The sequence below is a fragment of the Terrapene carolina genome, unplaced genomic scaffold (assembly GCF_002925995.2).
Source record: "Terrapene carolina triunguis isolate 2854851 unplaced genomic scaffold, T_m_triunguis-2.0 Scaffold139, whole genome shotgun sequence".
NCBI lineage: Eukaryota > Metazoa > Chordata > Testudines > Emydidae > Terrapene > Terrapene triunguis.
This window is the reverse complement of record NW_020664490.1, coordinates 8,865,090-8,886,785: the sequence shown is the minus strand read 5'-3', so window position 1 is coordinate 8,886,785 and position 21,696 is coordinate 8,865,090. Positions and strand designations below refer to the sequence as shown.

General features: G+C 42.3%; 1 protein-coding gene across 1 annotated transcript in view; it reads left to right on the top strand.

Moving 5' to 3' along the window:
- The first annotated feature begins 582 nt into the window (after positions 1 to 582).
- LOC113406788 (probable tRNA methyltransferase 9B) overlaps positions 583 to 21,696 on the top strand; it is a 31,243-nt gene continuing 10,129 nt past the window's right edge. The window contains exons 1-2 of the mRNA XM_026653498.2: positions 583 to 739; positions 4,705 to 4,878. Of these exons, the coding sequence (XP_026509283.1) occupies positions 586 to 739; positions 4,705 to 4,878 (328 nt within the window). The 5' untranslated portion in view covers positions 583 to 585. The remainder of the gene's footprint in view (positions 740 to 4,704; positions 4,879 to 21,696) is intronic.

Here is a 21,696-nt window from a genome sequence, read left to right as displayed (position 1 = left end):
GTGAAACACTTATTTATATCATACAACAGGGGTAGGCAACCTGCGGCACGCAAGCTGATTTTCAGTGGCACTCACAGTGCCCGGGTCCTGGCCACCAGTCCAGAGGGCTCTGCATTTTAATTTAGTTTTAAATGAAGCTTCTTAAACATTTTAAAAACCTTATTTACTTTACATACAATAGTTTAGTTATATATTATAAACTTATAGAAAGAGACCTTCTAAAAACGTTAAAATGTATTACTGGCACGCGAAACCTTAAATTCGAGTGAATAAATGAAGACTCGGCACATCACTTCTAAAAGGTTGCTGACCCCTGTCATACAATGTTGTATAACGTCAGAAAGCAACACAGATTAAACAGTACTTTTTGCCTTAAAAATCCCAATTGTTTCTCTTTGTTTATGATAACTCATCCCAAGTAGTAAATGGAGATTCAAAACTAATTGCATAATACTACTTAAATTTTATGGTTGTATTTTGGAAAACGAGACCACACAGGTTTCTGAGTTGACCTTCTTTTTTCTCCTTTCTGCTGCTTTTAGGAGTATTGCATGGGGCTCAATGAGGTAGTGTAGCCTTTTTGTGATGGAGAAGGAGGCAAGCCAGTTGGAGAAGGACCATGTCCATAGTGTGTATGAGAAAATTGCTCCTCACTTCCATGATGCACGCTACAAGGCTTGGCCAAAGGTACAACAGTTCCTTTCAGATCAGGATCCAGGCAGCCTGATTGCTGATATTGGTAAGTTTCATCCCGGAGTATGACAACTGTTTAAAAAGGAATTTAATTTGTTTAGTATTGTTAGTGATCCAAAGCCAGGGATGCCTCTTCTCTGTATTAAGCAGTACTTCTGGGGATGGTCAAGGTCACCTTGCTTTAAGCTGCAGGGTTTGAAATGAGTGCTCATCTGCAAAATGAGTGTTTTGGAGCTGGTAGGTACTCTTTTAATCATCATAGCCTGGCTGCCAATCACATTTGCCTCCTGCTGCCTGCTCTCCCTTTTTCTTCTATAATGGACCTGCTTCCAGAGCCACCCATAGATACATACAAGCCATGTGGCTGTGCAACTTTTCCTATTACCTACTTTTGACGGAGTGTACCAGGCCTTTGAGGTCCCTTGCCGGAGGGCCCATGGTCTTACCATACCCTGCCCCAAGAAAGGAGCAGTGAAGATGGGTCCTCCAGGCCTGCCTAGAGAGGCTGCACAGAAGCAGCCAATCTGAGCCCAGCAGGCTCAGCTAAAAGGAGCTGCAGGGCCTGAGCAGGTCAGTAGGACTAGAAGAGCAAGGAAGGGTGCTTCTTCCTGGTCACAGGAGCTCGAGAGAGCCAGAAGATGGGTTCTGGTGGCATTTGTATTTCATAGAATCATAGAATATCAGGGTTGGAAAGGGACTTCAGGGGGTCCTCAAAGCAGGACCAATCCCCAACTAAATCATCCCAGACAGGGCTTTGTCAAGCCTGACCTTAAAAACCTCTAAGGAAGGAGATTCCACCACCTCCCTAGGTAACCCATTCCAGTGCTTCACCACCCTCCTAGTGAAAAAGTTTTTCCTAATATCCAACCTAAACCTCCCCGACTGCAACATGAGACCATTGCTTCTTGTTCTGTCATCTGGTACCACTGAAGAGCCTAGATCCATCCTCTTTGGAACCACCTTTCAGGTAGTTGAAAGCAGCTATCAAATCCCCCCTCATTCTTCTCTTCTGCAGACTAAATAATCCCAGTTCCCTCAGCTTCTCATAAGTCGTGCTCCAGCCCCCTAATCATTTTTGTTGCCCTCCACTGGACTCTTTCCAACTTTTCCACATCCTTCTTGTAGTGTGGGGCCCAAAACTGGACACAGTACTCCAGATGAGGCCTCACCAATGCCGAAGAGAGGGGAATGATCATGTCCCTGGATCTGCTGGCAATGCTCCTACTTATACAGCCCAAAATGCTGATGATTTGGTGAGAAGGAAGAAGATCTGAGAACTTCAGCCCTTAGGTAAGAGTGAAGAAAAAGGGGCTACATGGGAAAAGGCTCAGGCTAGCAGCAGCGAACTGGAGGCAACTACTGTTGATAGTGTCTCTGGGTTGGGACCCGGAATAGTGGGTGGGCCCTGGTTCTCCCACTGGTGAAGTGGTCTAAGCCCCAAGAAGGGGACAAGGCTTAGAATCCCAAAGGCAGGGCGGGATTTAAAGGGCCCAGAGATGGGGCTGAATACCCTGCTGAAGGCAGGCAGTGTGTTGAACTCTTTGCTACCCCAAAAGGGGTTCATCCATTTGACTGTGTGAGTTAGCCTGGCTGCCTATCAGATTTGCCTCCTGCTGCCTGCTCTCCCTCTTTCTTTATAATGGACCTGTGTGAGTTGGCCGGAGAGCTGAGCCTCTGAAGACCTACAAAGAGAGGCTGACACCCTACTGAAGGCACTAGGGGCTAGAAAGGCTCGCAGTATCACACCCAGCCATTAGGAGGCACTTGGGAGGTGAATGTCCTGTCACCATTATTAAAGGAAAGTATGAAAGGGCTAAATAGCTGAATAACGTTGCAAATAATTTTCCCTTTTTTATTTTAAGCTGATGTTAGTGGATATGAAAAGTTTAATATATAGGATAAATAACTCTGGAATTTGAAGTTTTCTATTTTTCTAAAGTTAAAGCATGGACCATGCCAGGGCAAGTTTCCCTGTACTACCGTGCCAGTGTGCTTCCATGCCTGCAGGGACAACAGGTGCTGGCCAGCTGGTAGTTTTGCCACTGTCCTCCTTCATTCTTTAAGAAGTAACATGGTCTACAAGGATGTTAATAGTGATATGGACACCTCCCCATTAGAAACTGAACCAAGACCATGGAAGGATTTCACGTTGACCACCAAACAGAGGTCTGATATGGCCAGCTCATGACTGCTACTGACCTGTGCTGGATTCAAACTAAAAATAAGTAGCTTCTCTACTCCTTTTTCAGTTTGCTAAAATCATCTCTCCAGCCCCTTTCTTTTTTTCTTTCAATTCTTAGAGTGTTGATGAAAGTGAAGTATCAATAACAATGGCCTGGGCCAAACGTGTAATGTCCGATGTTGCACTGACTTCCCTACATTGCTCTGTGTGCGCACACTGGGCTTTCTGCTCTACGTGTCTCTTTTATTTCTGGGTGTTCTCATGAATGGTTGAGGTTAATTTCATAGTGGTTTTTAGTGTATTGTGAACTGTGAAAACATAAGAGATACCATTCCTCTGGGGCCAGAGGCCAGCAGCTCGCTGGCTGATTAGCCCCACCTGCTGCACCTGAGAAAGAGTTGGAACTTAATTAACTGACTCTTGGAAAAAGAGGGCAGAAGGAAATGGAGGAGGGGATTGCAACAACCTCCAGAAAGCTGAGGGACCAAGGGCTGTTCCCTCAGTGGACTGCTATGGGAGCTACTGCACAGAGGAGTTGTTCTAGGAACCACATGAACAGAAGGGAGATACTGTGGGGTCCTTTTTTTGCTGAGCCTCGGAGGTAAGAGCTGGGAAATGTTGATTATTGAAGTTACTGGTGTGCGGGACAGACGGGGAAAGGGCTATTTGGTCTCCACAGACTTTGAAGGAAGAGTCTGCAAGGTTTTTTTGATTTGTTTAAGAACACTTAAAATAAATCAACTAATCCTGCTGGAAACTGATTCCTTGAGAGAGCTCAGACAGAATTAACCCAGGGAGTGAGCTGACTCGGCAAGAGCAAAGCCTCGTCTGGTCAGAGGAGGGCACTGTAAAATAGGCCTCACTCCTTTCATGTGAACAAATACATATACATTATGAACCATCAAATTGAATTTTGCCTGTGACATGGAGGATTTGAACTGAAGTCTCCAGAAGTGAAAGTCTATTATATTAACACAATGCACCTCACTCCCTTTTCTTAATTTGGTCTGTGATTTCAATGACAGTCATTCAAGCAAGAGGTGAGAAATCACATTTGGTAACTTTTTAGATTTTCAAAATGTAAACAGTTTTTCAAACTATCAGACTTAATAGTATAAGGATTCAGATACCTGAGCCCCAGATGAAAATGCTAGCAGTAAAATAGTTCTAGTCTAAAGTTTTGTTATTATTTCAACACAGATTTTTTTGTAGTGTGGGAAGGCTGTACATCTCCACATCAGAAGCATACACTTAGGAAGAAGAAACTGCAGGGAGATATCAGACAAAGAAAGTTCCAGTTGTCATGGCAACAACAATTAGCAGCAGATAACAAGAAAACAATGGGTTTAACAGCTTGGTCTAATAGTGATTTAATTACTTAGCCTTCTGATTTGTCTGTTTGAATACAAGGGAATAATTCAAGGCTGTGCTGCTGCCATATGATGCTTTAATACAGTATTTTTGGTCTCTTACAAGCAGAAGTGCAATAGAGTCATAACATAAATGTTATTGATTCTGTATGCTCTGAGAAAGCCAAGACAAATGCTCTTTAGCAAACCCATCTCATCACTTAATGTCACACAGCAAAGAGCCCACTGTTTGACAGATAGGAACAGTCTGTGCTCATTGTGCTAAAATGATCACAAGACACAATAAATTCCTCTATAATGTCATCCTGTTTTGTTTTGGTTTTTTTTTTTTAAGTGGACAGAGAATTTCAAATTATTGAGGTCAGACCCTGGCATATTTCATTGCTCATGTCAGGAGTACATTCTCTTGCATACAGAAACTGAATGACACTCTTTCTCTTCCTTATTTTACTACTTCAGGCTGTGGAAATGGCAAATACCTTCATATCAATTCTCAAACCTATAAGCTGGGCTGTGATTACTGCTTCCCTTTGGTGGAGTCAGCACGAAATGATGGCCATGAAGTAATGGTGTGTCATAGTCTGTGCCTGCCATATCGGAATGAGTGTTTTGATGCTGTCTTATCCATTGCTGGTAAGTTTTGTACATTGGCAATTTCTGTTGGCCAAAATTTCAAAGGATAATCATGTTTGGAGCTTCTAGGCTGGCTTCACAATCTCTGCCAAGTGTTTTGGCAGAGGGCAACACAAGATTTGGGTAGACCAAGGAAATTTTGCACCAATCTAGTTACACCACTGCAAACCCCTCCCCACTTTGCCAGTGCTGTGCTGTTAGTAACTTGCTAGGGTAGGTTACACTGGTACACGCACTGCCTACACCAGTGGTTTGCAAAAACCCAAATATAGACCAGGTTCTATTTGGGCTTTTCCCAGTGGCAAAAATGTGAAATGATGACCACCTGCCAGCAGGAAAATATGATGAAAAGAGCCAGCAAAGGAGTCTCTGGTAAAACAGATTTATGTGGAGAGGAGTAGACTGGGCTCTGAGTTGCAGGGCCAGCATTCATTCAACCACAGTAGTGAGAGGTGCTGCCACTCTACTAGCAAATGAAGGATTGAGACCCAAAACTTATCATTTTTTCCTGTTGTTGAACTCTTAAGATGCTGGCACGGCTTGGTAGGGAAGCAGGGGCAGAGTTATCTTGCTTTTTGGTTTGTGAGAAGGTGGAAGCCTTATCTTTTGGACATGTGGAAACCCCATATTTGTACATTCTGATCAGGTAATTACAAGCTGAAGTGTGTGTTTCTATAGGCAGGAAGATGCACATGATAAGGGAACCCATTGGAAAGATGGCACTGATGGCTTTGTACACTTACACAGGGTTTCGGGTGAGGTTGTGATTACATTAATTTCCCAGTCGAATGTGTAAATTCTGCATGAAATAACTAGCTGTTCAATACTTGACAAATATCAATCACTACAATATACTGTGAAATTTTAAAATAATCACCAGTATTCCATCTTTTCATAACATGCTGTAGTCACCTGCATCAACACTAACTCCTGTCTCCTCTCTGCTCTTAAGGCTTCTTTTATTTTGTTCCTCTGCCCTTTGCAGCTCACCTTAATGGGAGAGGACGTCTGTCCTTGCTCCTGTAACTGAGACATCAAGTAAGAGTGAGGCTGCAGAAACTTCTATATCCTTCACTACCTTTCCTTAGAAGCTACGGGGCTCTCCTCTCTTTGGGACAATCTTCATGAAATTACCTAACAAGTCCACAAGTCAAATAATCATATTAAAAACAGGATTGATTAAAAACAGAGAAATAGTGGAACTAAAACAAAAGACATTGTTTGCTTAACAGAGGAAGATTTACTTTTCCTGTAAGTTAAACAACATGAGACACACCTAGCTTCATTAAAGCAAAATTAAATGTGAATATCTTACATCTCTTTAAATCAATCACTGATCAGGCTGACAGCTTCCTCTCCCTATCTCAGAAAGTCTTTCTTTCAGCCTCTTGGGACTCTGGTTTTCAAATCCCAGATCCATGTCAAGTCCTTTGATGTTCAGAGGAGCTTCCAGAGTTCATTATCATACTAGATACAGTGTTCTGTTCTATGTAGGTATTCATGCTTATCACTGGAGTATCTGAGCACCTTACATTAGTTTATTAAGCAACATGACGACACATGTGTAACATGTTTGTTCTCTCATCCTTTCCCCAGTTGGAGAAGTGTGTGCAGTGGGGTGTTTTTCTTTGGAAATTTTTTAGTGTGTGTGCGTGTAATGTTAACAAACACACATTACATTGTTTGTTAGAGAAGGCCAAGCTCACAGACATGTGGCTTACACTTAGAGCAAAAGGTGTAATGGTCCTTAGTTCCTATGGACCTTGTAATGGTCCTTAGTTCCTATGGAAGTTTATTCCACAGTCTAGGGCCAACCCCCAAGACAGCTTTATCTTCTGTACAGACGAGCTTTACCATTATTGTAAAGAATTCCATTACCCTGGAGGAGCGTAGTTGTTGACCATTCTTCATCCCAGAGCTGTAGGTAGTTTTCTAGGTATTGTGGGTCCAGGACATGGAGCACCTTGAAGATATGGACTGAACCCCTGAACTTGATCTGATATTCTATGGGAAGCCAGTGTAGAGAGCAGAGCACAGGGCTGATATGCTTACAATAGCCCACGTTGCTGAGGAGAGACACTGCAGCATTCTGTACTAGTTTGAGTTTTCCAAGGGGTGATGGCTTCATGCCAAGCTATACTGCTGTCGTCCAGCGGAGAGGTGGTGAAGGTGTGACTAACTGAGGCCAGGTCATTGTCTGCCAGATGAGACTGAGATGGTAGAAAGCATTACTTGCAGATGCGGCTATGTAAGCTCTTAGAATCGACAAGTTATCCAAGAGTACTCTTAGACTACAGACTGAATTGACCAATTGTTGGTGCGTACCTTCATCAACAGGTTGACTTCATGGCGGCAAACTCTTCAGAGTGCTTTCGTCTGCCTACTAGTATAATTTGTTTTACTCAGGTTCAGCATCAGTCAGCTGTTAATGCACTAGGGCATCTTGGTGGTAGTAGTGTGGCCGTATGTGGTAACGTATAATATTGCCAATACATGATATATTTACTTTATCATGCATCTTATGATATTTGAAGTTCTTCTCAAAGCACAAGTTCTTGGAGTAATAGGATTATATGAGAATCTCAGCTTCTGGTTGTAATTTCTTTTAAATGAAGCTTCTAGCCCACATGGTTGCTGAGAAAAGCTTTAAAACATGCACTTTAAAGGATCAAAAACCAAAAGGCAAATAAAAAGAACTCCAGACTTCTTATTTAAATCTAGTGATTTCTAAGCCAATCTCATGGGTTTTGGACCTGACTCATTTTTATTTATTTATTGTGAGTGATGGGGGGGCTGTCTGCAGTATTGCCAAAACCCATCTCTGAGTCCTATTTGTCCCCACATAATCTTCTGAAGATAGATACACACCAGAGGTGATGGTAAACAATTGCATTTCCTATCTTCCAGGAGATTGTCTAGCGACAGGAATAAGGTCCTTCAGCAATGCTCAGGCCAGGACTAGACTAGAAACTTTTGCCAGCATAGCAATGTTGATTAGAAGTAACTTCATGATTTTTTGGCCACATTTCTATGCCAATAAAAGCCCTAATGTAGATGCAGGTACACTGGCATAAAAGTGTTTTTGCCACTATAACTTCTTTTGCTCAGGGAACTGGTATAAACTACACCAGAAAAAGCACTTTTTGATCAGTACAAGCTGCATCGGCATTCAGAGGGTTTTGCAGTAAAGCTACACTAACAAAACTTATAAGCATAAAGTAGATCTAAATAGATTCCTTTCAAATGCGTAACTCCTAACAGACAAATCTTCCACAGCTCTTTGCTGTGTACGTTTTCTCCATTTACTCATAACACAATTTTACTCCAGTTTAAATATCGCTCACTGACAGAAACCAGCCCCTTTATCACAGTAACATATACTGTGGGTTTCTGTGTGATTGTTTGCATCAGAGTGCCAACCCTGTCCCATTGAAATCACATGGAGGTTAGCCATTGACTTCAGTGACACGTGGGCACCAATCCTTCTATCTCTCTTTCTGTTAAGGAATTATTAATGCTGTCTGAATCCACTTGGCATATCTATAGCTCTTTCAAAATGGCTTTATCTCTATCCTAGTGAGATCATGCTCTGTATGAACATAAGAATGGCCACACTGGGCCATTGTGACATTCCCCAGATACAATCTGGACTGCTGAATAGCTGTGTCCTGTCAGTTCTCCAGTCTGGGATGCCTTTTACATTGCTTCGCTGTGAAAGCAACTGCTCCTGGCCTTGCTCACACACAGCCTCTAACATGTAAATTACTCCCAGCTATACTGCAAGAGGGTTTCAGCTAGCCATTCCTGAATTCTATTGCAGTGACACCAGCAAATTCTTGTCCCCAGAAATGTGCGTCTTGTACTGTCCAGCTCTTTCATTCTGTGCAGTACAAGCTCATAGAAAGTACGTCATCTCAACATGGTTTGTGCATAGTATTTTCTATTATTATCTTAAATCTTCTTAGCATATGTGCAACGTGCCTCTTTCATCACAGAATTTGGTCCACTGGTTGGATCATTAGTTTCCCTGGCTTGGGATGGGTACTGATGGGGAGTTCGACGTGAACGCTGATCCATGCCCCCCATTGGGAAACTTCATTTCAGATAACAAACACTTTAATCCAAACACACACTGGTTTAGATAAAACAATAAAACAAGTTTAACTACAGAAATATAGATTTTAAGTGATTACAAGTAATGAGGCATAAAAGTCAGAATTGGTTACAAAGAAATAAAAGGTAAAATGCAAAATAATACCTAACTTATCAAGCTAAGTGAATTCAAAGCAAAGATTTCTCACCATATGCTTTTAGCTGTCTGACTGAATCCTGTTGGCCAGTACCCCTACCCCAATTCAATGATGCTCCTTAGTAGAGATGAGGGGAGAGAGGTAATTTGTGTCCTCTCTTCTCCTTTAGAGCATTTCTGTTCTTTGAGAATCCTCTCCAACAGGGGTTCAGGCGACAGCAAGTCTGTTTGCCAAGTAAATTTCTCGCTCACACTCTCCTTCCTGCCAAAGAATGGCTGCTTAGCCAGGTAATAATCCATTTGATTATGCTCACACCTGGCAGAGGCGTCATTTTGCTTATTGTCTCTGAGGAACTGTTTTGTGCCTGATTTGTGAACTTGGAGCATGTCTCAGTAAAGTCATACAGTAGAATCTTATTATTTTACATACAATGTTGCCACACATATTTTACCAGGACAATAATGTTCAGCACATTGAGTTTTCAAATGATACCTCCTCACAAGGCATACTTTGTACAAAATCCATTATAGTCTTGTAAAAGTGGTGAACATAGAGGTACAGTCTGTCACAACCATCTAACCTGTTATCTTGTCTTCCGACAGTGGCCAATGCCAGGTGCTTCAGAGGGAGTGAACAGAACAGGCAATCATTGAGTGATCCATCTCATTGTCCACTCCCAGCTTCTGGCAGTCAGAGGCTAGGGACCCCCAGAGCATGGGGTGCATCCTTGACCATCTTGGCTATTAGCCAGTGATGGATCTGCCCTCCATGAACTTATCAAATCCTTTTTTGAAGCCAGTTATACTTTTAGCCTTTACAGCACCCCATGACAATGAGTTCCACAGGCTGACTGTGCGTTGTGTGAAGAAGTACTTCCTTAGTTAGTTTTAAACCTGTTGCCTATTAATTTCATTGGGTGATCCATGGTTCTTGTCTTATGTGAAGCAGTAAATAACACTTCCTCATTCGCTTTCTCCACACCATTCATGATTGTATAGACCTCTGTCATAGGCCTCCTCAGTCGTCTGTTTTCCAAGCTGAAAAGTCCCAATTTTTTTACTCTCTCCTCATAGGGGAGCTGTTCGGTACCCCTAATCATTTTTGTTGCCCTTCTCTGTACCTCTTCCAATTCTAATATATATTTTTTGTGATGGGGTGACCAGAATAGCACACAGTATTCAAGGTGTGGGTATACAATGGATATATATTTGGATGAAACCTTGTTAAACTCTCCTATGTATTGAGTTCCTGGACTACTTGAGATGGGGGCAGCGGTGAGACCAAGCTTTTTCTTGTAATCAAGATATGCCATTTCTTTCCTTTGTATGTAAAGGCAAAGTCATCATGTGCTGCTTCTCTCTCTCTCAGCCAGATATGCTGTTAATTTGGTAATAAATAGAAATTACTTTACTATCTGATCAGTTCCCTTGTCCCACTAGGAGGAAAGAAGCTGCTGGAATGAATAGTAAAGGGCTTTCCTTAAAGTTAATGCCATTATATGAAAGATAACTTCAGTTAATCTGTCATGTTTTGTACATACAAAGTACAGCAAACTAAATATAGAGGGCCAGATCCTGAACTGGTGTAAATCTGCCTAGCCTCACTGAAATCAATGGAGCTCTGCCAATTTGCACCAGTTGAAGACTCGGCCCAGTGTTGCTAGGAAGACTCTTCTGCCCACGCTGCTTTTTTAGTTGGAGAAAGTTTTAACACTGTTAGCAAATGTGGAAAGATCTGAATGTGTGAAATGAGAATAATTAGCCTCTCTTCGACAGTGAAATCAGAAGAGTATCAGTTGTGACTCATCGGGGATATTATCTTGCAAGCCATGACACTTCTTCTCTGTATGGAAAAGATTTTTAGAAAAGGGATCACTTTTATAAAGGGCAAAATTCTCCTCTCAGATCCTCATTGCAAATATCTGTTGCCTAGAAAACTCTTGTAAAATGTGTTAGTTGTCAATACTACAACATAGAAATCTGTGCTGAGAAGTTCTGCATTAATGAAATCCCATTCTGACATTTTATCACAATGAAGAATTTTTAAAAGCACTCTACTGAAGTTGAAAGGCCTAAAATTAGCTCCACTAGCTGTGTGTGCACATCATGTTCTCTCCTTTCCTCTAGCTGTCTATTCTGTATTTGTGAGCTTTAGAGAACAGGATTCTTTCATCATTCTGCCTCTCCACAACCAGGAAGAAGGAATGCAAGATCTAAACAAAGTGCAGCGTGCCTCCTCTTGTTTCATGTGCTTGTGTTTGTGCTCATACAGAAACCTGCTGCCCTGTTGGGTGGTTGTAAGGACTTCCAAGAGAGAGATCTCAGTTGTCATTGTTGCAGCCCAGGTTGCAATGGCAGTTTAAAAACTGCAAAATTATTTAAATTACTGTGTGTATTATAATATAGGTTAAATGTTATTTCTTTCAAGAGTCCTTTTAATGCCTTCAGTATTCCCTATGGCTTTCATGGGGATTCTTGCCTGAAGGGCAAGATTCTGATCTCAGTTACATTGGTGTAAATCCATAATTAACTCCAGTAACTAATGCCAGATTTAAACCTGTATAACTAGGACCCTACCAAATTCACAGTCCATTTTGGTCAATTTCATAGTCATAGGATTTAAAAAATCATAAATTTCATGATTTCAGCTATTTAAATCTGAAATTTCATGGTTTTGGAATTGTAGGGGTCTTGACCCAAAAAGGAGTGGTGGTGGGGTCGCAAGGTTATTGTAAGGGGGGTTGCGCTGCTGCTGGCTGCGGCACTGCCTTTAAAGCTGGGCAGCTGGAGAGCGGCAGCTGCTGGTCGGGATCCTAGCTCTGAAGGCAGAGCTGCTACCAGCACCAGTGCAGAAGTAAGAATGGCATGGTGTGATATCGCCACCCTTACTTTTGCGCTGCTGCATGCAGAGCTGGGCCCTTAGTCAGCAGCCGCCATTCTCTGGCCAACCAACTCTGAAGACAGCAGCGCAGAAGTAAGGGTGGCGTGGTATAGTATTGCCACCCTTACTTCTGCACTGTTGCTCGTGGGGCACTGCCTTCAGAGGTGGGTGCCCAGCCAACAGCTGCTGCTCTCCAGCTGCTCAGCTCCGAAGGCAGCACAGAAGTAAGGATGGCAATACCGAGACCCCCCCTAAAATAACCTTGCGACTCCCCCCCCCCCCATGCAACTCCCTTTTGGGTCAGGACCCCCAATTTGAGAAATGCTGGTCTCTACTATGCAGATTTCACGGGATAGGGTAAAAGCACACCAAAGGCCAGATTTCATGGAGGGAGGCGGCCAGATTTCACAGTGCATGACACGTTTTTCATGGCTGTGAATTTGGTAGGGCCCTATATATAACAGTATGTACAGTACTATACAGAAACCAATGACAAACCCATAGTATTGTAGGTGACCCTAAAAACAGCCTTTACACTTTTTTTCTTTTTTTCTTTCACAATATACTCATGCCTCACTGCAAACAATTTCAAAAACTCTATCAAACCAGAGTGGCAGCGTGGTAAACATTGCACAGTTATAAATAACGGTGCAAGACAGAGGAGAATATAAGGTCCCCTCTCTATTCAGAGACTATTCTATTACATAATTTCTCTTTTATTATTATTTTATTATTAATAGCAGTGATAATGGTTAACTTTTATATGCCCCAATCCTGCACACGCTTAACTTTTATTCATGTGAGTAGTCCCATTTAAAGGCAGAGATTCGTCTGAAGTCAATGGGAATACTTTACTCAGATGGACGCTCCCATTTCTTTCAGTTGAGTAACTGTCTTCAAATAGCACATTTCCTCCATAGCTCTCAAAACAGTTTACTAGGAGAGGAGTTGTTTGTGACATTTGCGTGAAAACCTGACCCTTGTTTTTAAGTGTTCATCTGCTCCTGCTGCATTTTCTCCTCCTGAAGTCATAATCCTCCAGTTGAAAATTATAATTATTGCCACAGCAACTAATTTTTATATTGTAAACAGGGGATTGAGGTTTTAGGTGAGTAATAGATAGCAGGAGAAGATGAACTCCTAAACCACAATATCTTACATTTGTATAAAAATATCTTACATTGTCTGTGCTCCTTCCTCCAGTTTCCCATGTGATATACTAACATGATGTTCGCAAGTGTAGGAGTTCTAATGGAAGCTCACAGCCTGAACCAACGAACCCCTGTGCATACTCTTCTGCAGCCAACATCTTGGAGTACTTTTATGAAAGGAAGGAAACCCAGAATCCTATTAATTATTATGGTAAACCCAAAGGACCCAGTCAGGACTAGAGTCCCACTGGGATAGGCACTAAATAAACACAGACACAGATATGGTCCCTGCCCCACAGATCTTGCAGCCTAATTGGAAAGAATATGCAATAAGTGAATGTAGCAACCAAAGAAGTGAAGATGGTAGAGAAGTGGAGTGGATGAAATTAATCACAGTAAGATCAGGTGGTTACATAGACTGGCTGTGGAAGCAGTTTGATGGTCCTTGGTGCTACCAAACCATCTGAGTTATTTATTTAATTTAATAAATAAATTAAAATCAGCTATCCCTAAACCAGCAAATCCTTTGAGACAGAGAAAATCCAAGATGGTAGTTGCAGTGTTTGCTGGGACTGGCAGAACATCCCTGCAGTTTGTTGCTGAGGAATGCTGTCCTTATCAGCTGACACCACTGTGTATCAGTGGAATTCTTGCTAACTATTATGGGCTGTTCTTATCTCACTTACACTGGTATAAACCAGGAGTAACTCCATTGAACTTGTATGGTCTAGTGTCCCTGGCACTGACAAATCTTTGAAAAGAGGCAAGTTGTAATGGATTTATGAAGCAAATTGTAAGTTTACTTCTAGTGGATATTACACAGGCAGCTCTGCCTGGTGCATCCCAGAAAGCTTGACCATGATATTAACTAGAATTGCTGCCTCCTCCTTCCTCTAGGAACTTACATCAATGAGGAACAACCCTATCTCTAAGGTTCCCTATTCTGTTACAAGTTAGAGCATTGTAAAACAGGTGTGAGTCCAGAATCAGGTCTTGTGTTTTTCCATGTTTCCATTGGGCTGTCAGTGGCCTGTTAAGCTTTTTGCAATTTAATTATTCATTTTAGATTGTAATTGGTCATTGGGGGTCTTATTACTGCTGTCATGTTGACAATACATCTTTGTTTCAAATCTTAGTCACATGCACTTAACAATCTGTTGCCTGGTTACTAGGGCTTGGCCATCTGTTCCATGTCATTAAGCTAATTGACAGCTTGTCACTGACTGAGCAACTTGTAAATATGACACTTGTCCTCCAATCGCTCACTGCGCAGAACACCACAACTATGGCTTTGGAATAAGGAAAAAGTTTTCAGGTTTAAACAACCTTCACAAGATTTCTTCTCAAGTTCATATTGTCAGTCTAGAAGCTCTAAGGAAGCCACAGCACAGAATTTTCATGGTATAACTCAATAAAATCACTGCCCTGCTGCATAAGGCACTAAAACAGCTCTAGTCTTTACTTGGGCAAAACTCCCATTGACATCAATAGGAGCTTTGTTTGAGAAAATGTGGTGACTCTGGAGTAGGTTATGCTAACTGTAAGGAGAGGCAGAGGCAAACCAAGACAAGGGATGATTTTAAATTTTTAGAACTTTATAAGGTGAAACCCCAAAATTGTACCAGGAACGTAAATAATATAGAACATTACCAAAGACTTACTACTTAATGTGGTTGGATATATTTGTGTGTGTGTGTTTTCTCCCTAAGTGCTGTCCCAGCTTTGCACAGACAGTTGGCACAGCAGACCTCGAGCGAACCGCCCAATGACCAAAGATCTGTTAAGGTACAAAAGCACCCAGTCAGGTTTATTGTTGACGAAGCACGGTAATAGCACCTGGCAGACTCTCTGAGGGTACTAAGACATGTATGCCCGTGACAACGGACGCAGCCCAGTCAGTGGCAGGACTTTCCACTGCCCCCTAGGCTGGGTGAAGATACTCTCTCTGAGATACATCTTTATACCCTGATAAAAGCAAGTTACGTACTGTCCTCCTGACCTTATCTTTTAGGAGGGGTCAGTGTGTTTCTGTTCTCCTTGGGGAATGTTTTTGTACCATCCTTGATATCAGGATGTTCTGGTACCACTTGATATCGGGATGTGTTAGCGTGGGTACTCAGGTACTTCTTAGGAATGTGTATTTCTGCAATATTAGCACTGTTCTTGCCAGATTCTGGAGCAGGTCCTGCCTCATACCAGGCCTCTGATACAAGGACTTATGTCTCAGGCTCTCTTCCTACTACACTTATAATAATAAACAACTATAGCTTACCAACACGTTAACTGTTGTGAGCTTGTACATGCTGTGCAGTTAGTACCAAATGCATTATTATTAATGAGAGATCACTGCAGAGAAGAATCAGCTTTTCTTCTCTTTGGCTGTAAGTCCAACTGTCCTGTTCTTTTCCTTCTTTTGGGCTTGAAGAGCTCCTTAGATTCGATGTTCTGCGGCTGTACCTCTTTTCACTGCATTTATCCACAAGTGGGGTTTCTCCACCTAGTGGGCCCTTGCTTCTCCATTTAGGCACCTTTGAACTGTCTTCCGTCAATAGATGTTCAAACAGTCATTCTCTCTGTTCATATACTTGAGATCCTTTGTGGATGGGCTTCTTGTTTACTGCTTCCAGGATCTGTTTTCATCTTACAGACCTTTGTGATCAATTATCTCTGTCAGCAATTATATTTCCTTTCAGTTATTTTCCCTTAATACTACTCTCTTTCTGGCACAGCTGTAGGTTTTATTTCCCTCTACTTCCCTTCTCTAACAGTGACTGCTAACATACCCAGGTATAGCAACAAAGAGTCCTGTGGCACCTTATAGACTAACCGATGTATTGGAGCATAAGCTTTCGTGGGTGAATATCCACTTCGTCAGACGCATGACGTATTCACCGACAAAAGCTTATGCTCCAATACGTCTGTTAGTCTATAAGGTGCCACAGGACTCTTTGTCGCTTTTTACAGAACCAGACTAACACGGCTACCCCTCTGATACTGATACCCGGGTATATTTTTGTTTCTGCTTCTCCTGACCTGAAACCTTTCCTATTTTCCTCCTTTCCTCCTTCTCACTTCCTAGTCCCCTACTTTTATTCTCCTGTTCTTCTTTTATTTTATCACCTCCCCTCCTACCCAGGATCCGATTCATCCACCAGCTCACATCTCGATTCTTCTTCTTCCCTAGCAGTTGTTTGGTCCAGCTGCCCCCCTCTGGTGGATTCCAAGCCCCCATCCCAGCTCAAGCTGCCCTTTCATTGGCTGTTTCTCGCCCCAGGACAGCATTCTCTGCTGCTGCATCACAGGTGCTAGTGCCAGGGTAAGGGTTACTATGAAAGGACTGCAAGGTTGCACCCTGTATGGAGAGTGTCGTGAGCTCTTTCCTTCCTCACCTTATGCTCCATTTAAAATCCCAGCCCCCTCCTTGGGCCTACCAGTGAGCAACTCAAATTGCTGTCCAGTAACCTCCTCGTCCAGCTAGATAGAGCAACACTGAAAGGGAGGCACAGCTGTCTGTGTTTAATTACTTACGCTAAACAATGTGTTCCACCTTGTATTTAGCAATGATATTCTGAGTACATTTCCCAGACTTGAGGAAGAGCTCTGTGAAGCTCGAAAGCTTGTCTCTCTCACCAACAGAAGTTGGTCCAATAAAAGAAATTACTTCACCCGCCTTGTCTCTCTAATAGACTGTCTCAGTGAGTGTCATTCCAGGCTCACACTTAGCAATAAGCTCTCCTTGTTAAAGAAAAGCAATTTAATATGAAGAAAGGACCAAAGGAAGGGAAGTGTATGTTTGTAATAGATTTACCATTTGAATCATGAGCTTGCCTCAATGGGACCAGTCCTGCAGACCTGACTGAGGCAAAATTTCAATTGATCTCAGTGTAAATTTAGGATGACTAAAGATTATGGGATCAAACCAGTGTAAGTTCTTTGAGGATAGAATTAAGTAAAGAGAGAGATAAGAGGCTCAAAGAGGATTCTCCCCCCCCCCCCCCCTGCTTTTTTTTAAACCCAACTTGCTGATATTTTACAGTGGTTACCCCTACCTCCCTGTGACCAGTCTTTTGCTGATGCTGACTTCACCCCTTTACAATTGTGCTTAACTTTAAACACAAAGTAATCCCTCTGTAGCCAATGTAGCCAGATTCTTAAAGCTAGGCACATGAGTAAGTACCTTGCTGAGTCAGGGCCTTAATAAACCGACCGTTTATAATTATAATTGTTTATATTAAGGTTGCATCCACATGTGTTAAGTGCTGTCCACAAATATAGGAAAAATCTAAGGTGGCAGGAATTTCACCATCTAAGAAATTTGTAAATGGGTATGTTGTGGGGAAAGAAGTAGTTCTTGGGAAAATTAATGAAATTTAGCTAGTAAATTCTCTGCAGTAAGTAATTGGCATTTTAGTTTATTATTATTTTTCCCTCACCTTCTTTTAATACCATCGTAAGGAGGAGAATAAAATTGCATTTTATTTGGAATCCTACATTCTGTATCTATTCCACGTGTTCCTATTACTGGAACTGTCAAAGATAAAGTGACATCTGAAGTATATATACAGTCTATAAAAAAAAAAGGCTCTGAGATAGTGATTCTCTGATCCTTGAAAACTTTTCAAATTCCTCCTAAAGAGATTTAACTTTAGTATAAAAATTTGACAAAGTAATTTCTGAATACACTATTTTCCTTGCACTTTAACAGCCTTTAAATTGAATCACTGACCTAAAATACTCATTTTGAAAATTCTCTTTAAAAAAAAAAAATAAAAAATTCAAAGTTGTGGATGCTTTCAGTTTTGTTCTTTGAAGACAGCTGAATGGCATAAAAGTGTATCTTACATTGTCTGCCTTTTCTAAATAATCCCTTTTAGTAGGATTAGTCTCAGTATTAAATTAACAGAAGAAGCAATTAATTATATTTTTATGAAGCGAAGAAGAGGAGAATCTTTGAAATGCTGTTCTCCCCCCCCCCTTCTTCATTTCATATCAGAATTACATTATGTATTTTTCAGATGTGGGAAATCTTTTAGTCTTCAATTTAAATGAAAGTGCTGGGAATGAACAGCACCCAGTACAAAATTCATTTGGAATTACTTTTAGATCTGCTGGGGAGAGTTGACACCTGGCTGAAATTAAAAGGAATGTGTAATTTAGAACAACTGTTAGTCTGCAACGTAAGGTGCTGATCCTGCAAACAGTTGTGTTAATGCAGATCCCTGTCAATTAAGTTTCCGTTTGGCCACAGATACGTTACGCTATACCCTACTTCAATGGGACTCCTCATCGGTGCAGGTGTCCACACAAGTGCAACTGTTCACAGGAGCAGAACCTAAGTCAGTACCGAATACCTTGATCCCAGGATGACCATAACCAGAAAGTTAGGAAACTTTAGCTCACCCAAATCAAATAGTTGTAGCCTGGATCCACAAAGGTACTTAGGTGCCTAAGTCCCAGCTTCACAGTAATCCACATAACTCTTGCTCAGCTGCTGTCTAACCCTGTAGGTGCCTAAACTCACTTAGTGCCTAAAGCTTTTGCAGTAAAAATTCTGTCAGTGCCTATGTTCCTGAATTTGAGCATGTGCACTGATGCCTCCCTCTAGGCAGCCAGAGACCCAACTCCCGCCTAAGCACCAAAATGATATGTGAACCAGGGGAGGACAGGTGCTCCTCTGTCTGTCTTGCCTGATCTGGTATGTGGGCTCATAGGCTGCCTCACTCCCCACAGAATAGCTGGGGCAGGGGAGGATCTCCCTTATAACCTTTAGCCCAGTGATTAGGGTTCTCACTGGGGATATGGGAGACCCCTACTTCAGACCCACCGCCCCACCCCCAAATGAGGAGAACGGATTTGAGGAGAGATCTGCTACCTCTCAGGGGAGTGACCTCATCACTGGATAATGGGATATTCTGATTTGGGGCTCCCTCAATCTCTCCTGTTGAAGTTGTTCCACGTTAATTGAATGAATAAATAAATATTAATTGTGCCAGAGAAATAGGGAGACTCTTTCTATGGTCTGATGGTTAAAGCACTCGCCTGAGACCTAGCAGATCCCTCTTCAAATCCCTTCTCCTCAGGCAAAGGGAGGGCTTGAACCCATGCTTGTCCACATCCCTGCTGAGTTCCCTAACCATTGGGCTAAAGTTTATAAGGGAGAACAGCCTTCCCTAGCTGTTGTGTGTGGAGGTAGGCAGCTTCTGAGCCTGCCACCCTGACTTAGGCACCTATCTCCAGCAAAAAGGTGGTTCTCCCATTGGCTAGCTGAGGCGGCTCCCGGCCTACTGTGCTGGTTTTGTGGATCACATTTAAAGGCACCTACCTCTCCCAATTCATTGTACAGGGAGACTAGGTGCCTAACTCAGGCTTTGTGGATTGCAGTGTTACTTCTGTGATTTTTCTAGGTGCCTCGGAGTTAGGTGTTGCAGCACTGAGCACTGCAATGCCTAAGTCCCTTTGTGGCTCCAGGCCTTTGTATCTAGATTTCTCCTTCACATTGACTTGTTTGGGGGAATTGTAAAATTCAGTGTCTTCCTACTAGTTCCCATCATGCAGTACATGGTGTAGGTTCCTAGCTTTAACCTTTCATACACCACCACCTCACAATGCTATCTTTTTTTCCTAAGGTGCCTGTCACAATGGTATCTAAGCACTGAACAACAGTTACAGAGGACACTGAGTGCTGCAGTAGACAAAGAACAAGATTTTCAAAAGAGACTTGTGATTTTGGGGTACCTTAAAGGGACTTTGTGTTCCAGAAAGTTCTGAACACTTACCCTCTAAAAATCAAGTCCCTTTAACGTCTTAAAGTTGAGCAGCCAGAAGTCACTAGTCACTTCTGAAAATCATGGCCAGAATTCTCAAAGCTTCCTCTGTTCCTGGTGTACAAGCTTTTTGTTTTGGTTTGGTTTTTTGTTTCCTCTTGCTCCCTTTTTCTTTCTGTTTCCTTCTCTCCATTCTTCCCAGTTGTGGGTTGCTCCTGCTTGAAGAAGAGGCCATCAGTGGGTGAAGTTTAAAGCTCCTGTTGAAACTGAACTGAGTACGTCATAATGAGAACATGCTTTCTCAGTGCCTTTAGATTGTATATTGTAACTAACCCATTGCCATACAGAAACTTTGGGGCAGCTCCTTACCTGGTGTAAATCCGCATAGCTCTATTGACTGTAATAAAGCTGCATGGTCTGAGAGTCTGGACCTTAGTGTCTGTCATTGTAATGCAAACCAGGGCCACTCAGAGCCAGCCAGAGACATCAGCCAGCAGGAGCAGAAGCAAGCAAAGCAAAGCAGGAACTGGATGGAGGGGGTAAAATGGGGGCTAAGTGGGCACCTCTACCCCCAGCACCCAGAACAGTGCAGGCTTGAAAGACTTCCCCTGCCCCACACTCGGAGCGAAGTCCAGCCAGCAGGAGCAGAATCAACTCCTTCAGCTGTCATTCCTCCCCTTCCCCTGCCAGCTCTGCTGCCCGGTTACAGGTGCAGGTCACAGGCTCCTGTGAATTTTTGTTTACTGCTTGTGACTTGTCCATGACTTGAACTAAAAGTAACCATGACACAATGTTAACCTTCCTTATCACACTTGCGAATTGTTCATCCATCATTGATGTACAGCAGCTTCTGAGGTGGATCAGAGCAGCAAAGCTAAACAAGTTTAGACCAGAAATTGAATAATACCTTCTGCAGATCAGGCTATAGGGGGAAATTTAATTTATAATTACCCATGTTTAAATGTAACAGTGGCACTTGGAACAAATCCCCTATCTAGGAGAGACGTATTGAATCTCTAACCCTCAAGATATTGGCTAATTCTAGAATGTAAAACACCTTCAGGGCTACCCATTTACTTCAGAATTTCAGGGGGTTACCATGGCATGGTGGAGTAGGGCAAAGGAACGGTGAGTGGGTGGTGGAGGAGATGAGTAAAAACCACTGATTCATAGAGTCCAGGGTTGGAGGGGACCATTGTGATCATCTAGTCTGATCTCATGTATCACACAGGCCATAGACCTTCCCCAAAATAATTTCTTTTGAACTAGAGTATATCTTTAAAAAAAAAAAAAAAAATCCTCTTGATTTTGATTTAAAAATTGTCAGTGATGGAGAATCCACCTAATATCTCCTCCACCAGTAATCAGGCTCTGTTCTACCCGGCTGCCCCATCTCTTGCTAGGAGCCAGCAGCAGTCCAGTGACAGCAGAATAAGCTATGATGGGGAGAAGCTGGCACAAACATAAAAACATAAGAATTGCCAGATTAGATCAGACCACTGATTTACCTCATCCAGTATCCTGCTCATGAGCGGCCAGCATCAAGTGCTTCATGGAAAAGTGCACGGAACCCTACAGTAGGTAGTTACAGAATAAGGAAATTTGAATAGAAATTTTTGTCCTAACCCACAGTGACTAGAGGTTGGCTTATGCCCTGACACATGAGATCAGTTCCAAAACTCTTTGCTTTTGCTTTTTTAGCAGTTTTTGTAACACTGGATGCAACTTTGTACAGCTCTGTACAAACTCTGAAGGTGCAAGCAGTGGCAGGTG